General features: G+C 42.7%; 1 protein-coding gene across 1 annotated transcript in view; it reads right to left on the bottom strand.

Moving 5' to 3' along the window:
- The window catches only part of TDRD6 (tudor domain containing 6), a 2,323,386-nt gene that overhangs the window by 855,076 nt on the left and 1,445,537 nt on the right, over window positions 1-22,773 (bottom strand). The window contains exon 18 of the mRNA XM_086926239.1: window positions 10,870-10,980. Within this exon, the coding sequence (XP_086782365.1) occupies window positions 10,870-10,980 (111 nt within the window). The remainder of the gene's footprint in view (window positions 1-10,869; window positions 10,981-22,773) is intronic.

Genomic DNA, 22,773 nt, shown 5'->3' with positions numbered 1-22,773 from the left:
AGGGCGACCGGCAAGCAGAACATGCCCAAACTAGCTCCCCTGGGGGAGCGAGTGAGCAGAAAAGAGAGAAAAAGATAGCTAGACAAATGGGGAACCTGGGATAAACCCCAGGATCCACCACTGGGAGACTTTGCATGCCTACCCCCTCGTGTGCATACACAGCACACAAATATTGGAAATGTCAAGAAATGACAACCAAGGGTAAACGAGAAGAGCGCCCTTAGAGAACATAAAGGCATCCAAAAGTAGTATAGTATTGCCGTCTAAGTCGTAGAAGAGATGTTCAGTGAAGGTTAAAGTAGCGACTCCCTGACTAGCTTGTTTTTTGGAAACAATACAGCAAGTGACCCTGGATGACACAGTTACTAGATATGGTATGCCTGGCAACATGCCAGAGCAGCTGTGATCGTTCATCATGAGATAACTTCCATTGGAAAGTTATCCAAAAATTGGATCAATCAACGCAGCTGGTGAACCTTGCAGGTGGCAGGATAAATTGTTAGAGGAACCATCGCAGGCCCTGTGTAAGTTTATACCCTGACAAAGGAGAGAACCGCTTAGTGCGTTCTCAGTTTGAACCGCTAAGAAACACTTCGCGTCCCCCACTCCAACATCTGTGTGTGTCTGGTAATTCCCAGGATGTCTTGATGTATTCTTTACCCAACCTTTCATATGTGCCTGCTGATATGTGTTTTAGGCAATACTGATAAAGGAAAATTGGAACAGGCAGAGTGATTGTTCCATGTATAATCCATTCAGTAGCTGGTTTCCCTGCTACCGTAAATGGCAATCTTTCCAGTTTTTCAATGCTCTGCACCGTATAGTGCGCTCCCCTTTGTGTCAATTTGATCTGTTTATCAGTGAGATTGAATTCTGAAAACAGTGACATAGTACTGATTAAACGCCAAGGCACAAAGCCTGAACGAAGGTTTTGCAACATCCAGCCTAGTAGCATGATAGAACGTTGTTGCGACTGACCATGTTGCAGCATGACCAAGTCCTGTTCCATGATGTCTATAGTAGAAGACACTATGCTGTCCAATGAATATATCCTGGACGACAGAGTCGTTAACCCATTTCAACCACAGAGGGAGTTTTCTCTAAATTAATACGATCAATTTCTCATATTCGTTCTGCAGTCTCATCTTGCGGAATCATCCATGCTTCATTATAAGCAGCATAGATACCGGCATATATAAAACCTTTTGGACGCTGCTTTCTTGGTCCTAGCAAGAATTCCCTAAGATCAGCGCCATCTTCAAGTAAATATAAGTGTTGTTTTACATTTTACATCCTGAAGTGTAGATCTGTGTAGCCAATCAAGGTAGAGCTTCCCTACAAAGTATGTGGTTACTATTCCTGGATGCTGTCTTTGAACATATCTCGGGTCTGGCCTATTGAATGTGAAAACCTGTGTCTTGTTCAAGAATCTTTCTTGGCAGTTGTTTGTGTCTGTGGGCCAGATCAATCATTTATTCCAATCTGGATCTGTTCTGATGCAAAATAGTATGTACGTCGACATCCCCCTCTGAAGTGTTATCACTATCAGGTGTAGGTATGGACGGATTGTTCATGTCTTTGATTTTGGCTAACCCAATGCAAGAAGTCTGTTGGACAGTGTCATTCAAAAACAATTTGCTTAGGGATGATGCAGGCTCTAAATAAAACTTCTACCCTCTCTACTTACCAATTTTTTGTACCCCAGACAGTTTTCGACTCAATGTTGTCTTTCCAAAAGTCGAAACCTAGTTTAGACAGTTGGGCATAAAAGGATGCAGATTAAATCTGTTTTGCATTGGCCAACATACTTTTCAGTCATGTTTTGTTAACATTTCTTAAGTACAATGATCTGCATTTGATGCATTGAATCCTAAAAAGTATGGTAATTTCATAGCAAATTTTCTTGAGCTACCCTTTGGAGGGTAAGGCTGCAGATTCCTCAAAGATGAGGAGTCTCAGTTTGAACCTTTTGGATTAAAGCTAGAGGAGTGCCTCTGCTACATTGTCGGAGTCCACTCGGCCTACTGCTTAGTATCGGCCACAGTGTGGTTTTATCCGGTTGATGGAAACATACCTGTTGTCCTTTTTACCAGCGAGGGGCGGCAGTAAAACTGTTATTGATCCACGGATTGCTAGGACAGGTACTGCTTGTCTGTAAGAAGGCCCAAATTACTTCTTGTCCGCGATCTTTTCTCTTACTAAATCACCAAGCTTTGGGATCAAGCCAGGCCTTGCTTAGATGGTCTGTTTTTCCTCAGTGGTGGTTTGCTTCAGGAACACGTTTCTTTGTTTCGTTCTTAGTTTATTTAGGTCCTGTAAAACAGCCAAACGTTCTTTGATATCAAATGTTTTTTGTTCCACCACTGATGTCCGACAATCAAGGTCCGCGACCAACATCCTTGTGCCAAAAAGGACCTCATATGGAGTGATACTCTCTAGAGAACTTCTTGGCAAGTTATTAAGTCTATGTTGGACACTTAGTCGATGTTTGACCCACCAGTCACCCGAACCAAATACCGTAGCCGTTATAGATTGCTTTATGTCCCATTTTTTTCTCTCCACAACCGAACTGCCCTCAGGATGGAATGGACTAGAATACCGAAAAGGCAACACCCAAATTGGCCATGGCCTCCTTGTAAGTTCGAGAGCTAAACGCAGGACCCTGGCCAGAACGTAGCGTGCCTATTGCGTATGTGCCGATAAAGACTTGCAAATGTTTTATAACAGTTAGAGCGTCAGCCGAGCGCGGAGGCCACATCCGAATGAACTGTCTTAATATTTGTAGGACCACATTAGTCCACAGGGACATCTGCGAGTAGAAAGTCTAATGCTATCTAACAAGGGCGTCTGTACTGGGCTGGCTATGCTATAGTCCGGTATCTGGTGGCGTTCTGTGCTGCAATCTCTATTGCAGTCTATGCAGTTAACGACAAACATGTGAATGTGTGATTCATTCCTGGCCACCAGTACATCTCTTTTAATGTTAATATTGTTTGAGATCCATTGATATATCAGACTCTCTCCCAAATGTGCTTCATAAATCAAAGCTACTCTACGTCTCCTGTTTGGAATTACCCTATCCCCCACTCCGGGGATTCGAGCACAAGGAACGCTGTTTGCATCAATTATATAGACTTATTTTATTGAAAATCCTCTAGGTAACCGTGCCCCTCTGCCCTTGCATGTAGCATGGACAGCCAGCATTATTTTGCTGTCTATTTTCGTTTTTGAACGAGTGATTCCAGCTACGGAAGCAGTTTGCACAGCTGCCTTTGCGGCTTCATCAGCAAATGAATTCCCTCTAATGTGACTGCCATCACGTATGCATCACATGAGTGTTTTGTAGTTCTTCTCGTAACTGAACTACTTGTTCCAAAGCGTTTTATGCTTGATTGTGCCAACTTTTGCATCTTTGAACCCGTTTTGAAGACAGTTTTGCAAGTATTCATTGTAAGATTAAACACAATAAAACAAATTGCCCACTAGGAGTATGGGGAATTCACGATCCATATTCGCAAGTGCCATCTTGAATGCTTGTAGTTCAGCTCGCTGAGCGGTACAATCTCCTAAGGATTGAGTTTCAGTGATCATTGGTCTAAATTTGCCATCGAGCCAACAACCTTTAAAAATCACGCACGCCACACTATATGCTTGTTTACCACCCCCCCGGTAGCAGGTTGAGCTGATCAGTCAGTATAAATTACACATTCATATTGGTCAAGAGGCAGAATTTCAGTAGGCAGAGGACATTCTTGTTCGTATTGTAGACAAAGCTTGTGTTTTTAAATAACGATTCAGAAAAGGGGGTGGTGATGAACAGAGTGTCTGAATTAAGCAGACCACTCTTACCCAGTCCAAAGATCAGGGCTTGATCCATCACCGTTATTTATCTCACTGCACCATCCCAGCTCAGAACCTGGCTATATGCAAATCAGTCTGTCCCTGGCCCAGTGCATCATGGGAACAGGGCAGACTAAACTACCAAGCCAATTCTTCACCAGAAAGGAGACAAGCTACCGGGGACCGGTTTCAGGCATTTTAGCCGTCGTCGGCCCGGCTTGCTTGAATCCTGATGGTCCAGTGAGAAAGGGACTCATGTCTGAGTATACCTTGCCACACCTATAGTGGCCAAAAACGATTCAGAAAAGGGGGTGGTGATGAACAGAGTGTCTGAATTAAGCAGACCACCCTTACCCAGTCCCAAGATCAGGGCTTGATCCATCACCGTTATTTATCTCCACCATCCCAGCTCAGAACCTGGCTATATGCAAATCAGTCTGTTCCTGGCCCAGTGCATCATGGGAACAGGGCAGACTAAACTACCAAGCCAATTCTTCACCAGAAAGGAGACAAGCTTTTAAATAAGGATCAAAAACGTATTCAACATCTGTTGCAGTAAGATAATTAACCCATTTTATCCATCTCGGATGTAAAGCTTTAGCATTTGGAATGATTGCTTTTGTCACTGCTTCTAAGGCAGTTACAGGAGTTACGACCATAATGTGTTTCCCCTGTGCGAGGGCTCTTTTTTTTGCTACAGCGGTTTGAATAGCTGCCAATTTTTTCTGTAGAAGTGAACTTCATTTCTGCTTCTTTGTACAAATGGAAGTTATAAGCTATTGGTACTTTTTCACCTTCGTTAAAAGTTACGTACTTGAATCCGAATTTTCCTGCAATGATCCGGATCACTAAGTTGCGTACATTTATGCGTGTTTGTAAAAGTTTCGTTGTTAACATGTCTGTTTGGAGTGAACGCAAAATGTGTGTTTTTGCGTCCAATTTACGGTTTTAAAATCAGGTTTGATTAATTCGTAGAGAGGTTTAACCCTTTCTGAGTAATTTAGAATGTAAGTTCTTCCGAAGTTCAGGAAACCTAGAATCAAATAAGTTTCTCTGCATTTTTGGTGGTTGGAGCAGCGCACTCTTTTCTAAAAAGTTTGCTGCAAGGCTTTTGCCTTAACTTGATAATTCATATCCCAGGAAAAGGACGTTGAGATGAGCAATTCTTGATTTCGTAAAATTGAATTGGTATCCCTCAGATGCGAACCCTAATATAATGGTGTTCACCCTGTTCAAGTGCCTGTCCAAGTCATCGTCTGTCAGGTAGATGTCATCGACATATGACAATGCCTCGTCATCATAAATTTGTAGTTAATCTGTTAACCTCGCTGCGAATAACCCAGGACTATTCTTAAATCCCTGAGGGAGACGACAGAAGTGACACCATGACCCCATAATTGAGAAAGCGGTCAGATACCAACTTTCTGGTGCAATGTTTTGACAAAAGAAACCGTTATAAAACCACATTAGATATTTCTATTTTTTACGCACAATGTTATTCAATAATGCTGTACTGTGTGCATTTTGCACTGCAAATGTTTTGCAACAAGAGTTTAGATGTGTGTAATCCAATACTTGACAATGGGTGTTGTCTGGTTTGGAGTCCGGAAACTAAGGATTGTTAATTGATGAGGTGCATGTTTCAATCACCCCCTGGTATTCAAGTTGATTTAAGATCTCCCTGACCAGTATTTTAGCTTCTTGATTAACTGGGTATTGCCTTTGTGCAGTTGGTTGATTTTTAAGTGGATTTTATGGTGAGGAGAATCCTCATCCCATCCTACATGATTTTTGCATAATGCAGGAGCTTGGGCTACTGCCCATTTCCTGGTAGAAGTATATTTTAAATAAACTGGAATAGGATTGAGAAGGCTGACATAATGATGTCTTCACCATGTGGGCACTCCCTGACAAATTCTGGTGGCCAGTCTTGTTCAGCTAGAAAAATGTCATAACCCTTAGAAAGTTGCTCCCAAAAGAGTGCTTTTATTTTTCTTGGTATGTCTCCCTCCACCCAGAGTGTTATTTCATATAACTTATGTGGCGAACTAACCCTAGTATCTGCAGTTTCAACTTGAATGAACTCATTCAAGTCCACTGCCTCCAGAAGATCCACAGGTTCTGGCGAGCTATTGTGACTTCTGCTGAGCTGTCCAAAATTGTCTGAGCCTATTCTCAGTTCTTGAGTTGTGTCCTCAAGATCCTCGGCATGTCTGATTTTTAGACCTGCTACCTTTTTTTGGTGAATTGAGATTTCTTGTTTTTCTGAATGTGTTGATCGTCTTTGGACTTCACACGTTTTTCTTTGTCGCAGAAATCCAATAGAAGAGTTCGGTCAGAAAACAAAGTCTTAAAGGTACAAGAGAAACGTATATCAGTATCTTGATATATATCAGTTTTTTTTCAAATTATCCCTATTTCTGAGGTTATACCTCCTTTCAGAGGGCTCCTTTTCAGGAGACCTACCTCTGGAATGAGAAAGCTTCTCTTCGGAAGTTTTCTAGCTATTTCCCCACTTCTTTTTAGAAGGAGTAGGAATTTTTTTAGTAAAGACCTTTCCAGCACTTTGACAGTTGTGGTTTAACTGTATAATTCCACTAATCTTTGTTTATTACTAAGTAAGTCATAATTCGACATTGCTTCAATGTCAGGGTCAGGTGTGTAGCCGGCGATAGCCGACCATGTTGCTCCTGGCCTACCTAGTGGACCGAGCCTGGTAAAGTGATTTAAATGTTTTAGGGTGCCTTTAAACCAGACCTCATGCTCCTGGTATGTTAGTGGAATTTCAATATCCTTGAAAGGAATGTATTCCTCTGATGGATCATCTTCTTTGCAGAAGTGAAACGTGTGTTACTGGATTTGCTTCTGGGAAGATTATCCATGAATAGAATACCTCTGTCTGGTGATATTCATGTGCCTCTATCACAAAAACTGCCCTACCACCTCTTGATGTTAGGAAATGTTTTATAAGTTTTATAGTGATTGCTTTCCTTAAATTTTGAGGAATTATTATAGCATTCTCATCAGTTTCTTGGAAACCTGTTCGGTTGAAAGCTAGTACTGCGTTTTTGCATGCAGCTCCACTGGCCCCGGAATTATCTTCATTGGCCATTTTGTTGACTGAAAGTTTGCAGAGCAAGTTTCAAGGAAGCAAATATAAGGTGCACAATATTTTGGAACACTGTATCCTTCAACGTTGAACAAACCAACATGCTAATACATAGGATTTTTGTCCTACTCTGCTATGGTGGATATTATCCCTTTTACAAACTCCAGACATCTATTGGAGTATTATGGAGAAAAGGAGTTCTCTGAGAAAAGCTACTTTAGTATCTAGCGTTAAATTAGTGACTTACCAAACCGTTGGGTGCCATGTATTGTAGTTCCTATATTCCCAATAGGCTCTGCGCATTGGAATAATATACACTATAGATTTGACATAGGACTGAGGTCAGTATGTCTCTATTGTGTATATTAAACTTAATTGTGTGTGTTCCAGTTAACTCAGAGGTCACTAGAAACTTTCCCGAATAAATAAGAAGGGATTAGTCTCTGACAACCTCATAAACATGACAACTGTGTTTCCAGAGGACTGGAACAAATATCTTCAGAGTCGTGGAAACAACAGATAACTAGTTCACTCAGTCAATTGTGCATGCTTCATTTCTACAGAGTTGCATAGAAATAGAGAGACAGGCGTTTATAAAAAGGGTTTATTGAACAGACTTCTTTCTCATGCAAGAGAGGTGAACTGCTACAATCGTTAGACAGAATGCAAAGTATAATGTGTACAGCGTAAACAGTGATATGAAAAAATACTGTAATAGCATTGTCTGTTGCTATGACATATCAAAATACATATGTAAATAACAGGCTAAAATACTCAACTGGTGCTTCTAAAATACGCCTAACCCATTGTACCTAACCTAGGTCTAGTACGAGGGAAGAAGTAGGTGCTGTCTTTAGCATAGGTTTAGTTTTGCCAATAATTGCCAAAAGTTTCTCTAGGTTCTAATCAGCTCCATATCCTAGAATGAAAGAGGTTGGTATCTTTCTCGGTACTATTTCCCAACACCCCCGCAAGGGGAGTCAAAAACACTGTGCTGGGTTCTCGGCAGGAAGATGACAGCTTCTGGTCAGTGCGTCAGCTGGAGAGTTGGCTTCTTTCGGCACTTGCTATATCGAGCTGCGTCGTGCAAGTAGGCATTCGAACTGCACCGAACCACACCGTGCTTTGCCATAGAAAGTGAAGGTATACTTATACCTTGAAGGTGTTTAGGAATGGCAGTATTGACGTAAAGTCGGGCATATGAACGTCATGAATGAACTCCTAAGGAATAGATGTTCATGCATAATAAATGAGTTCATGGAGAAATCAATATTCAAGAAAGGGAAAGTACCCAACCGCTTAAGAGTCTGGTTTTCTAAGAAATTGTTGTGATGTAGATAAACAGATGGAAGTAGCCATGCCTGTATTTGGGTCGCATGGGCTATGCCTAAATAAGGACTGGATTTCTATGCCTATATTAGGGCAATGCGAATTATACCTATATAAGGGCATGAATCAGGAAATTAATTTGGAATCTAAATAGACATACAAATCGGCATTCTCTTTCCTCACCACGTACAACAGGAGTTGTAGAGAAGGAAAAGTGTAGGCAAAGATCACTGACCAATACATCCATAATACATTACTCATGAATTGACTGTGTGTGCCTGGAGGAGAAGTTTTGGCATGTTGCATTTTTGGGGAGGCAAACCGGTCTATTTGCCAGATGCCCCAATGCTGGCAATTACTGTGTAGGGTGGAGTTTGGAGATTCCGCTTGTGGACTGCAAAGTTGCTGTCTTCCATTGGAATACTAAGATGTATATTCTAGATGTATTGCCCAAAGCCAGATAGCCTCAGCTAGTGGTAGGAGCTGCGGAAGAGTGTGTGTTGCCCAATTTATGTACGTTATACATGTCGGTCGAATGACCTGGAGACAGAGTACGGCTAGGAGCGCTAAGTATTTGATGCAGTAGTCCTCGTGCTGAGGGGGTAAATAACCATGTATGGTCATGGCATTGTGGTGCTCACATTAGCCTGTGAGAGGCATCCACATCAATGGTCACTTGAGGAATGGGGTGTAAGAAAGGTCTGCCCTGCAACAGGTTGTGGCTGTTCCACCAATGCAAAGAGCAGTAAGCAGTGGTCTTTACCACTAGATCTTCCCAGTGACCGTATACCTGTGAACACTGCACAACAAGGCACTCTTTTCTGGACGCACGTGGAGCCTGGCTTGGGTAAAACAACAATATGTGAGCCCATCATTCATAACAGAAGCATTACAGTTTTAACTAAGTTGATGATTGGGCTGAAAAAGAGGCAGCATCTGCTGAAATGCAAACACTATTGGTTGTGGTAGGCTTTTACCGTAACTGCGTTGAACACAAGTCCCAGGAAAGGCTGGATCTGTTGAGGTTCTAGGTGTAACTTGGTGGTGCATATGGTGAACCCCGGGCTGTGGCATAGGGAAAACGCTGCTTGCTTGTGGGACAGATATTGCTGCCTGGACCACTCTTGATGATTTCATCATCGAGAAAGGGAAAGATGAGAGTTCCTCTCCTGTCAATTCAGAGATGTGTGGCAGCCACTGGTATGCACTTTGTGAACACCCCTAGAGCCGTGTTGACCCAAAAAGGAAATACTTTAAATTAGTAGTGATGGACACTTACTGCAAAGGTACCGATGATGAGCAGTGTTGATGGCTATGTGAAGTCTGTCTACTTGAGGGAGAAGACATTCATTTAAACATCTCACACAAAAGTCATATTAAAATCCTTTGACAGGATGCATTTGTTTAGAGTCGGAGGTCCAGCTTGGGCCCGAGAGAGCCACCCCTTTTCGAAATAAGGAAGAATAGAGAGTAGACGGCTTTCCTTGGCGGCGTGGGGCACTCTTCATTACACCCTTCACAAGGAGCGCTTATACTTCCTCTAACAGGCGAAGATGGTGTCTGCTAAAGAAGAAGTGTGGAATAGATTGTTGGGGGTATCAAATATTCTAGGCAATAGCCACAGCAAACCACCCCTAAAACCTACTGATCTGACGTGTTTCCCTCCTGGTAAGAGAGAAAACCTTGTATTATGCACTGCCAGCGCATGAAGCTTGATCTGTGGATAGTGGGGTTGGGGTCAAGTCACTGTTTGGAAGTGAAAACACCTTTACCAAAGAAAATTCTACCCTTGGCTCGGTTAGCCTAGTATGAACCAGTCATAACTTCTCCCAGCCTGCCGGATATTTTGCTGCTGTCTATGGTAAGACTGCGGCAGGGCGGGTGACATGGCCTTGGCGCCTATCATGGGTTCTTGCTTGTAAAAGGAGCGTCTCGCACATGGAGCTAGAAAAGCACCCTCAGACATTGCAAGGCCCATGTCTTATTTTCTCATGCATATCATCAATCTGGGGGGCTGAACTTAGAGATGATCCCCGTCGAATGGGAGATTGAGAAGATGCTGCTGGACTGTAGTTTAATGCAGTGTGTAGCAAGGCATGGGGTCTGAGAAGGATGCTGGTGCTGAAGCCTTCAGAGGATGTGTCAAAAGTGTCAAGCACACAGTGAATGATGGCTTTCGTGTTGTCCTCTAGCACCATCTTTTCATCCCTTTCCCTGTTCTCAAATGGAAGATATTTTACCAGCTCCTACATCTTCTACCCCTGAGATCTGTTGTAATGGGAAAGGAGTGCAACAGACTTGACTGTATGCAAACGTGTGGCTCTGCAGCCCCTACAGCTACCCTTTTGCACACTGCATTGATTTTTACTTTACTTATTCTTCAAAGAAAAACATGCAAAAATCCAAGCACATCATTAGATGTCAGAGTATACAGACTGCATGCATCTATAGTTAGTATTCTACACATGCATACCCATCTTAACACTTAATAAATGTTAAGGAGTTAAAAAAAGTTTCATGATGGGGGGGGAAATGGCAAGCCAAATTAAATAGGTAAAATTCATCAACATCATTCTAAATCTAACTTTCACCTGGGAAAAATGAACTAGTGTCTGTGTTGTCGTTCGATTCTTTTGGACAGGTACACCGAAGGTTTCTCTGATTTTCAGCACTCAAGCCAATTCGATTTTGAGGCAGGGGTCCTAAAAATCCAAGAAAAACATTAACACCAAAAGCATAAGGCTGACAAAAACGGAGTTGCATCAGAAAGAAAACAAATACAGTTCAAATAGGGCATCATCAGTAATTTCATATTTCACCTTTCCACAATCAACAACAGTGTAGTAGCAAATTTGATCTCAAAATAGAGATCACGGATGGCTGATAAGCATGGGAAAAATGGCAAGTAAAGTTCAGTCACATTTTGGGCATAGTACATACAAATACTATCATTTACGTGCCTGTCACTATTTTTTAGAATGTTGCAATTTTTTACAATTGTTTGGACCAGTAAATACCTTCAACTGCATGGGTAGAACTAGCCATTTTTCTCTCTGGATCGGCATCAGGAATAGGGACTGGTAGCCAGTGGTGTAGCTTAAGCTTCAGGCGCCCGGGGCTATCACTCAGATTGCCGCCCATGGCAGGTAGTGGGCTGGGGGGGGGGGGGTTCTGGGGAAAAATGACTGCGAGCAGCGGTGTCAGATTGGCAGGCTTTAAGTTACGATGTCACTCTCTACTCCACTCCACAAGAAAGGCTGTGAAGCAGCGGCGTAAGCATAGAGTAAACATCGAAGGTCAAGTCTTAGTTGATGAAGGCCTAGCAGCACTAAAATGGTAGCTAAACGTATAAGTAAATGCATACCTTCCTCCTCTCTACACCCCTACATACTTATTTGCTGCTACAAGACCACAGCAGTAAAGCCACCCGCTAGACATCAAGCACAATACCGAAACAACTCCCACATAGGTCACACTGTACACCCACACTCTATGACAGTATTTAGAAACATAAGCCAAGCTAAAGCCATCTCCTTTTTGCTCCACTCCACGCATGTCATTTAAGAAACACCCCTCAGGTCCTTATGCATGAAACCAATGTCACATAGGCCACTGTATACACATCAATTCTCCGGACTAACCACAACTAAGGGAGTAGCGGGCACCTCGTCCACGGAGAGGGCTTAAAGGTTCCATCAAGGGTGTGGTGTTCTACACAAATGCAACTACAATGCATAAAGTGTATATTCACTGGGGGAGAAACCAGATGCAGCCCATGCAGCAGCCCAGTTAACTTCTGTAAGGACTGAAGGTGGGCGAGCCAGCAGATGTATTTAGAGAACCAAGTCCCAACCTAGCCACAAGCCTGTCTGGGTGTGTGAGTCACAGAACAAGGGGAGACATCAATAGGCTGATACAGAAAATGTCAAATAAAATAGGACAAATTGTGTTTCACATCAAAGCAGGTTATTCCGTCAACACTTGTGTTCGACTTTAGTACATTAGATCATATCACTACATTACCATCTGTGAAAGTTAATATTTATTTAAACATGAGATTTCTACTACCACCAGACATGCCTTCACTGTCATGAGTGAACCAAGAGGGCCGAAAAGTTTGGACTGACTTATTCATAGAGTTCGCCCCCAATAGTTGTAAATGTTACTGTTTAAGCTTATGTTTTTGGTTCAGCAACGCCAGCCCCGGGTCCCCACATATTTAGCATCACGCTGTTCATCACAAGCCTTCCTACGAGATGTAATAGTCAGTAATGATGTAAGTTAACATACTCATGTGCAACATACGCGGCATGCACCCTCCCACGCACAGATACTCGAAGGACTCATACCTGCTGCGCTGAATGACCAGAATCGCCTTGTTACAGGAAACACACGTCACACACGGAGTTGGAAAAGCTATGCTTGTGGCGGAGAGGCCAGGTATTCTGCACACCTACTCAGCACACGCACTCAGCTGGTATGGATAAGAGCAGGAGTGCAGTTTGTGCACGAGGGAGACATAAATGCAGAGGGTAGATACACCTTTACGAGAGGGAGGATACACGGCCAAACAATATTGCTAGGTTCCATCTACTCCCCGAAAATAGAGCAACACTTTTTTCTTGTACGCCTGTCAGGGATACTAGCTCAATGGAATGGGGTCTTGTGGTTGGTGGGAGGAGACTTCAACTCGGTGCTCGACAGAGACCTTGATAGGCCATTCCAACCCCTCAATAGAACCCCTACCACATCCATTGCGCAGGCCCTTACAGACTGGCTCACACACTGGGCGCTAACAGATATATGGCATAACCTAAACCCTGGGGCACGGGTCTATTCACATTATTCCGCAGTACATGGGATTCATGTGTGCCTGGACAGAGTTGTGGGCTTGCAGTCACTTCTTCCGCTAGATAGCAAATTATAGAACCTAGGACAGCAACTCTAGCATACTTTGAATTGAATGAAGACACGGCCATCAGTGCTATAATAGAGTAGGAAGCATTCAAAATAACCATTAGAGGGCACTGCATGGGAGTCACGTGGAATGTTCGCAAACAGCTGCCCACCTCTCTTACAAAGATAGTTTGTTATTACGGCATGAACGAGAGGTAACAGGCAGTGGTTCACAACATCTGGCAGCGTTGCGCGCGGAGCACACTGAAATACTCAAGTGTCTCAGATGCCATAATTACACTGCACACACAGCTTGTACGCATGCAACTGCGGATGGGGCAGGCCAGTAACTCGAATGGCTGATAAGACAAGACAACGCTCAAGCCCCAATAGGAGCTGTACGGACAGCTAGTGCTGTTAACAGCGCAAAATACACTGGGCCATATCATGCACTACACACGGCTATATCAATCCTAGGGGTGCTGCAATGGGCAGAGACTGGAAAGGTTTCTAGGTCCCCTACAGCTGCCAAAAGTAGCGGATGAATATAAGGAAATGCTTAATGAGCAGGTCTTGGTAGAAGAGAATGGGGAAGCCATACAGGCCTTAGCCACTTGGAAATCGCCGGGCCGGATGGCTTGCCGGTGGAATATTATATGGCGTACAGAGTATCACTTACACAATGGCTCCATACACTGTACATAACCGTGGTAGAGGAGCATCAGCTGCCACCCTCTATGCGCGAACACACCTGTTATCCTTATTAAAGCCTGACAAGGACCCCATGGACTTGATCCCATACAGACCCCTCTCCTGCTTAATACGGACTACAAAATATTTGCAAAAGTGCTGGCGGACAGGTTGGCGCCGGTGGTCCCTGCGCTGGCTCACCCGGACCAAAATGGCTTCGTGCCAGCTCGCAGCACCTCCCTTAATTTGCAGACGCTACACAACAGTGGCCAAGGGCCGGATGTCTCATATTGCATCTGGAGAAGGCATTCGACTCCTTAGAATAGACTACCTATTTGCAGCACTGGAGAAATAAGACTATGGGGCAGGGTCTCTCCAATTAGTGCGATTGCTTTACAATAGAACCACAGTCAGAGTTAAAATGGGCCCTTAGATCTCCAAGGCTGTCCCAGTATGAAGAATAACGAGACAGGAGTGCCAATTGTCCCCCCTCCTCTTCGTGCTCGCAATAGAGCCACTGGCCGAGGCGATACGTACCAAAACGGGAGACTGAATACCGCTGGGGGATGCCACAAACCATGTATTACTATATGCGGATGACATGCTCATATACATTAGGGATATAGAGAGGGTTCCATGCCAATTGAAGCAACTGATGAAAGAATTTGCAACACTACCGGGACTAAAAGTAAATGCTGTTAAGTCCTGCATATATTCGTTCAATGCAGGGAATCATGTCCCAGACTTCAGCATTAATGGCAGGAAGGTGCAGGTACATTTTTGGAAGAAATATGTAATTAAGTTTTTCTGTTCTCCTTTTTCAGGTTAACAATAACATAGTAAAGGAGCGTTTTTGGCCTCCTATTACGTTGGTTCCAGATTGATAGTTGAGGAGATCGTTATTACAACGACAAATAGAATTTAGGTGATTGTCTCAAACTACATTACATATCTTTGAATCATTTATATTTGATAGCTATTTAAAATAAGGAAGCTGTCTGAGTATATTAGTATTCTATGTTAAATTGGAAGCGAGAAGATAACCACTATATGTCTGGTCGAATGTTTTACAAATAATAAGTCTTCCTTTTGATATCAAAATAGATACATAACTTTACACAGGCATATCAATCAAACCTGTGTGTCTAGAACCATTAATATCAGACCCACAAATGAAATACATGAAGAGATATGGGTCTCGTCATTGGTTGATCTAATCAGAAGTGAGGAATCATTGATCATTTATATCTCAGGCCCTTAGATTCCATAATGTTTTTGTGTTATAGATATGAGTACTCAGGCACTATTGTATTCTTAGTATACATTTATGGGAAATACACATCTATCGTTACATATATGTATATATGGTATGTGTATTTGTCTAATAAGACTGTATTCAAATATGTAAAGTTTTTTTTTACAGATTTCAATGAAAGTATGTAATAGTTTTGTGATTTTAAATTATGTATCTTTAACTTTATAGAGTTTATTGTGGCTATTCCTGAAGAGGGCGTGTTGTACGCTGAAACGCGTGGAGACAGAATTGAAACTTATCGGCCACTTATTTAATGTTTCTTTTTTATGATACACACAAATCGAGTATTGAATTGTATTCTAATGTTTTGCGTGTTTATCTAGGTTCCTGATCGATACTGTGACCTTATGCCCCTATTTGGCTATAAATCCATTTATTCCCTATATTGGCATAACCGTTCAAGTGCGATTTTCAGAAAAGTCATCTCTGGCCTCACACGAACAGAGCCACATTCCAGCATAGTTCTCTGCCACTTCCTTTGCGACCAATTAGTGCAATGACAGAGCAGAAGTCACTATCTGATATTCCTAGATTAACACTCCGAGTTCTTCAACAAGATAAAAACTCAGCAAACCTGGAAATCCCTGCTTGCTGTGTTTTGATTAGTAATGGAACTCTAATGAGCAACTGATAACTATCACTTCCTAGTGACATCTTTAATTGACGTCTTATGTCCAGCAAACTTGCGTCAAACCCGGCACCTGTCAGGTATAAATATTACCAACGCTGCCTTAAGCAATGAGCTACTGTTGCTGATGCTAGCTGCCTGCAAGACCCCGTGTTGGTGAATCTAGCACTCTGTCGCTGCAGCCTGCTGTCCCTGTGGTGGTGAAGCTACTGATACCATTATCGCTGCTAAAGCGCGAACGATGGTGCAGTACGCTTAGGAGATGAACAGCCGTCCCTCTGCGAAGACATCCAGCAGATTCCAGCTGCCCGCGGACGCTGTCCCCCCTCCTTCCTCGACGCGCTGAAGAAGCCGCTGCCTTTCTCCTGCAGAGAAATCCAGCCCCGGCGTTTCCGGTCTACCCTCGCGGGTGACTGGGATATCGAGAGTGACCCCTGAAGGAGATACCAATCCTCCATCATTCTATTCAGAGGTATGGTGTTGACTAAACCCTTAGACGAGAATTCTTGAAAGCAAACCTTGGCAAAACCAACTTAACTTAAAGCTACTTACTTACTCCCCTTCCACGTGTTAAGCTTAGGTCAGGCACACTGGGGTAGGCATAGTTAGAAGCACCAGTTGAGTAGGTTAGCCTAATGTATATATGACTGTATATATGTTTTATTACTTTTAAACCATTGTATGGCTAAGAAACCATATCAATGCTTTTTCAGTTCTATTTCGCAATACTTATCTTACTGTACGTACTTTTTATAATAACAAGTCTTGCAATTGTGGCAATACATTTCTCTTGTACGAGAAGAAAGACTGTTCAATAAATGTTAACCTTTATTGACAAACGCCCGTCTCTCTATTCTCTACATCTCGTGAAAGTAAACTGCACTAGACTGACTGAGTGAAATACATGTCTATTGTTTCACACGACCCTAGAGATTGACTCTTGATCTGAGGAGCAAAGTTGTCATGTTGCACGGTTGTTGGAAAGCTGAATCCCATCTTGTCTGTGCCAGGGAAGCTGATCACTTCCCATGCAGAGAAGAAAGTTTCCAGTGACCTCTGAGCTAGTTGGTAACACAACCCAATTAAGTTTAGCATAGTCAGTGGAGGCCTGGAATATCCGCAGTTCCATGTCGATACTACTGTTTATGTTATTCCAATGCGCAGGGCCTAGTGGGAAACTAGGAACTACACTACATGGCGCCCAACGTTTGGTAAGGCGATAAACTAACGCAAGACGTTAGAGTAACTCAGTCGTGCATATTTCACACAGACCCCTTTCTCCCGTAAATACTCCAATAGATGTCTGGAGTGGGTGAAAGGTTAAAATCTGCCCGACCTTAGTAGGAAGAGATTCCTATGTAAAGCTCTGGTTTATTCAACGTTGAAGGATACAGTGTTCCAAAATATTGTGCACCTAATCTTTGTCTCCTTGGAGACCTACTCTGCAAACCTTGCATTTTAACAATGCCAGGAGAAACCGGAACAACTGGGGCCGCAGTAGATGCGACTCAGCAAGTTCCCGAACACACAGACCCGGACGCTATTATCATCCCGGTCCACTTAAGAAGATCTATAACTTTAAAACTTATAGAAAACGGACTGACACCTCAAGGTGGTACAGTAATTTTCGTGATAGAGGCTTACGAGTATCGGCAGACAGAGGTATTCTATTCATGGATAAACTTTCCAGCGGTAAACGCTAGAACAAAAAAGTTTCACTATTACAAAATAGAGAAACCTCCGGAAGAGTACGCTCCTTTCGAGGAGATTGAAATTCCACTTAAATTTCAAGAGCACCTGCTCTGGTTTAATGGCGCCCTAAAACACAATGATCACATTACCAGGCTCGGTCCACTAGGTAGACCAGGAGCCAGTTGGCCGGTTCTAGCCAGCTACACACCACATCCTGACATTGTAAAAATGTCTAAGGAAGAGCTGTTAGTACAGCTAAACACATTAATAAAAATACATAGGCAATTAGTCCAATATGTAATGCGGACTGCAACAGTCCAACAGTCCAACCAGCTGTTAATACACCACAGCTGACCCCTCATCAGGGGAACACAAATAAAATTACACCACAGAACATACAGTCATGTCTTGGTAAAACACCCGTAAAACGGGAACAAATTCCTTTCTGGTTAGCACAGAAAATCACTCAAATAGAGGCAGTATTTCCTGATACTACCCCTATTGAGAAACACAGAATCTTGACCATCTGCCTTCCTATGGGAATCGCACCACACGTGGAGGACTGCGACACTTGGGGTACAGTCTTTGCTTCTATTTACACAAAAACACACGGTGTTCCTTCTATGGCGGTAATACCAGAAGTGCTAAAACAGATTCAAAATGAATTCGGTCCAGAGCCCGCTTTAAATCTAGGTATGAAATTACTGAAAGACTTCAAGCAGGTCTCGGCTATATTATTAGCCAACATTAAAGGAGAAGCAGCATCTGTGGCATCTGTGGCATCTGCCAGAAGTTGAAGGAAACAGATATAAAAGATCCTGTTGAGCTTGCCAAAATCATAGAAAAATGCTATGAAGAATTAGGTAGAGACAGCTTGGGTGGGAAACCGGTAAAGCCCCAACTGCTCGAAAATCCTGAAAAATTATTTATTAAAAATAATTTAAACACTCCTAAAAAGAGCTGGGATGGAAATAAACAATCCACTCCCAAGGAAAAAGTTTTCCAGTCCAGAGGAAGGTCTCCTCGACGGAGGGAAAGAACTCCGACTCGAGAACGCCAGTCTCCCCAGAGGGAGCCCTCTGAGAAAAGATATAACCTTAGAAATAGGGATAATCTAAAAAAACCTGATAGATATCAAAGTATTGATACACGTCCCTCTCGATCTCTTCCACAGAATTCGGAAAGAAGAGGACGGTCAGACCCAGGAGAGCACACCAAGTCCAAAGACAAGGAACCTGCTCAAAATAAGAAATCTCAATTTCAGAAAAAGAAGGTAGCCAGTATTAGAGTAATCAACCATGCCGAGAATACTGAGGACACAGTTGAAAAACGGGGAGTGGGCATTGACAATGTTGGACAGTGCAGCAGAAATCAGTATAGCGCGCAAGATCTTGATGAGTCATCTGGAGACAGTGGACACGAATGAATACATTCAGGTTGAAACTGCCGACGCCAGACTTAGCGAGCCCCATAAAATATACAAAATAACATTGCGTATAGAGGGTGATAAGACTAGGAAAATTAAGGGTCTATTTTGGGATAAACTCTCAAAAGGCTATGATATTCTGTTAGCTGAAAAAGATTGGCCCCCAGAGTTTGTCAGGGAGTGCCCTTGTGGCGAAGAAGTGATTATGCCTGCCTTCTCGAATCACATCCCGATTCACAAAAAAAAAAACATATGCAAGGAAATGGGCAGTAGCCCAGGCACCTGCATTATATAAAAATCATGTAGGATGGGATGAGGACTCACCTCCTCACAAAATCCAATTAAAAAGTGAACCAACTGCCCAACGGCAGTATCCCATAAAGCAAGAAGCTAAAAAACAAGTCAGGGAGATCTTAGATCAACTTGAGTACCAGGGGGTGATTGAAACATGCACCTCTCAAATGAACAATCCTTTGTTTCCTGTCTCCAAGCCAGACAATTCATATCGTCTAGTTTTGGACTACAGACACCTTAATACATGTTGCAAAACTTTTGCAGTACAAAACTCGCATAGTGCAGCCCTAATGAATAACATAGTTAGGAAAAAATATAAAACGACATTAGACATTTCTAATGGTTTCTTTTGTCAAAACATTGCACCAGAAAGCAGATATTTGACCGCTTTCTCTGCATTTGGGTCGCAGAAAAATTCTGTCGACTCCCACAGGGGTTCAAGAACAGCCCAGGACTATTCTCAGCTAGGGTAACAGAGTTACTACAAATCTATGATGATGAAGCATTATCTTACGTAGATGATATTTATCTCACGGACGACGACTTGGATACTCACTTGAAAAGAGTGAACACCATTATACTTGGGTTCGCAGCAGAGGGTTACAAATTCAACTTTAAAAAGTCTCGAATTGCCCATCTGACGGTACTGTTTTTAGGGTATGAATTATCAAGTGAAGGGAAAAGCCTAGCGGACAACTTCTTAGAGAAGTGCGCTGTACTCCAAGCTCCAAAAACGCTGAAGAATTTACAATCCATACTAGGTTTTCTGAATTTCGGAAGAACTTACATACTAAATTACGCAGAGAGGGTTAAACCTCTCTACAAACTAATTAACCCTGATTTTAAACAAATCCATTGGACTCAAAAACACACAGAAATTTTGAGATCACTGCAAACAGACATGTTAGCAAAAACAAAATTAGATACACGTGACAACACGATCGATCTTGTAATCCAAGTCATCCTAGGAAGATGCGGATTCACATACCTGACCTCTAATGAGGGAGAAAAGGTACCTATTTCAATTAAATCTCACTTGTACACACAAGCAGAAAAAACATTCAGTCCCACAGAAAGAACTGTGAAAGCAGTGCAAATCGCATTAGCAAATGAACGGGAACTAGCACACGGCAAACAGATTAATATCTTTACAGCGGAATCCGCCTTCGAGGCGCTATTCAGCCCAGTAAACCTGCCTACAGTGTCACTGGATCCGAAATGGATACAGTGCATAGATTCTCAAGGAGCGGAAGACGTGAAATACTATTTCGCCCCGCAATTTGAAGAACTGAATGATTTAGAATATGAAGAAGAATATCCTCTGCCAATCGAAATTCTGCCTCTCCCACAATACGCCTGTATAATCTATACAGATAGCTTTGTACAGCATTTCAACGTAGAGAGCAAATCCTACAATGCAGCGTGTGCGATCATTAAAGGTCGTTGGCTGTACGGTAAATTCAGACCGAAAGTAACAAAAACCGAATCTGTAAGAAACTGTTCGGTTCAAAGAACTAAAATCAGATCGTTAAAGATGGCGCTCGAAAATGCAGAACGTGAATTCCCGACACTTATAGTGTGCGATTCTCATTTTTGCGTCAACTCTTACAACAATAAACTGCAGAGTTGGATCGAAAACGACTACAAAGATGACACAGGTGCCACAATAAAGCATTAATTGCCCTGGAACGAGGTAGCTCTTTTACACAAAGAACTACAAAAGACTCACGTGATTCACGCACAGAGTCTTCGACGTGATGGCGTTCACGTTGCAGGGAATTCATTGGCTAATACAGCCAAAGCGGAAGCAACTAAACTGGCTTCCGTAGCCACAAAAAAGCGTACAGATAAATACATAGACGGGGAAACCATGCTGGCAGTAAAAACGACTGTAAAAGGCGACTGTGCAGCATTACCCGTAAACTATCCACTCAATTATGCATACGTAATCGATGCAAACTCCGTTCCTTTTGCTCGAATCCCTGGAGTGGGGGACAGAGTAATTCCAAACAGGAGCAGGAGGGGCTTCCTCTTACTGGAAGCACACATGGGGTTGGGTCTGAGACACCAAACAATTAAGGTTTCTCTGAAAGAATTACAATCAGAGTACTGGTGGCCAGGAATGAGCATAGATATTCAATGTTTTGCTCAAAATTGTGAAAACTGCAACAGAGATCGCAGTAATGAACAGGCCAGTGTAGTTTCAGGATCCCTTCTAGACAGCATAAGGCGGTCTATCTGCGCAATCAAAGAAGAGAAGCGCGTCCCAGTGTACACCATTAAGACGAAAAGCACTTTAAAAAATGAGGCCTCCAGCGCTCGGCTGACGCTAGAACGGTTATAAAAGATTTGCGAGTCCATATCGGCACATACGCAATTACCACGTTCCCTTCTGACCAGGTTCCTGCTTTCAGCTCTCGAGCTTATAAGGAGGCCATGGCTAGCATGGGAATTGGGTTGCGGTATTCTTGTCCGCCATACCCCGGAAGGGAACAGTGTGGTAGAAAGAAAAAACCGTGACATAAAGCAATCTATAACAGCGAAGGTATTAGGTTCAGGCGCTGGGTGGGTCAAACATTTAATAAGTGTCCAGACTAGTCTTAACAACATGCCAAGAAATTCTCTAAAAGGTTTCAGCCCATACGAACTATTGTTCGGAATTAGAATGCGTGTTCAGGACCTCGATAGTCAGATGTCAGTGGTACAAGAAGAAACAACGCACTTTGATGTAAAGGATCGTTTGGCTGTTTTACAGGAACTGAATGAAACAAGAAAATCATTAAGCAACAAAGTTAAAGCAACAGCCAAGTACCACTGATGAGGCACCACCAGCAACAGCCCCAGCAAGGCCTGTCTGGATTCCAAAGATTAGGGATCTAGTCAGAGATAAGATCGCAGTTAAGAAGGAATTTGGGCCTTCTTACAGAAAAGCAGTACCTGTCTTGGCAGTCACCGGAACAAGATCAGTTGTGCTACCGCCCCTTGCTGGTAAAAAGGAGAACAGAGTCGTGTCTATCGATCTGGTAAAATCACAAGCATGTGGCCTATAATCAACAGTAGGCCCAATGGACTCCCAAGAAACAACAGAATACCCAAACTTGCAACAATCCAAGAGGTTCAAACTGAAAGACTAATCACATTCGATCAGCCTGCAGTGCACAATGAAGGACTATGCAATAATGCCATGGAACTCGTGCCTCTTGAAACACAGATTGAAACAGTTCGTCAAGAAACAACACCAGTCTACAATGATGTGGCATCAGAAAGTGCTACCGAAAGACAGATTGAAAGAACAATCCCATCATTTGACAGAACTGCCTCTGGTTATTTCATCAACTTCGACAACTTCTCTGAAGATTTTAATGACCCGGAAGTGATGCCAGAAACAAAAAAGACTTTTAAAGAAAAAGCAACGGAACTCTTTCATCAACTGAAGGAAATCTACCTTATTTCCCCTTGGCTAGAGTTCTGGTTCGGTCTAGGTGTATTTTTCCTCCTGCTTTGGCTCATCATGGTACTGTGTTTGGGAAAATTCATTGAAGGAAAATATATTA

This window comes from Lissotriton vulgaris, chromosome 6 (assembly GCF_964263255.1).
Source record: "Lissotriton vulgaris chromosome 6, aLisVul1.2, whole genome shotgun sequence".
In the NCBI taxonomy this organism is placed as follows: Eukaryota; Metazoa; Chordata; class Amphibia; order Caudata; family Salamandridae; genus Lissotriton; species Lissotriton vulgaris.
This window is presented reverse-complemented; position numbering and strand designations above follow the sequence as displayed.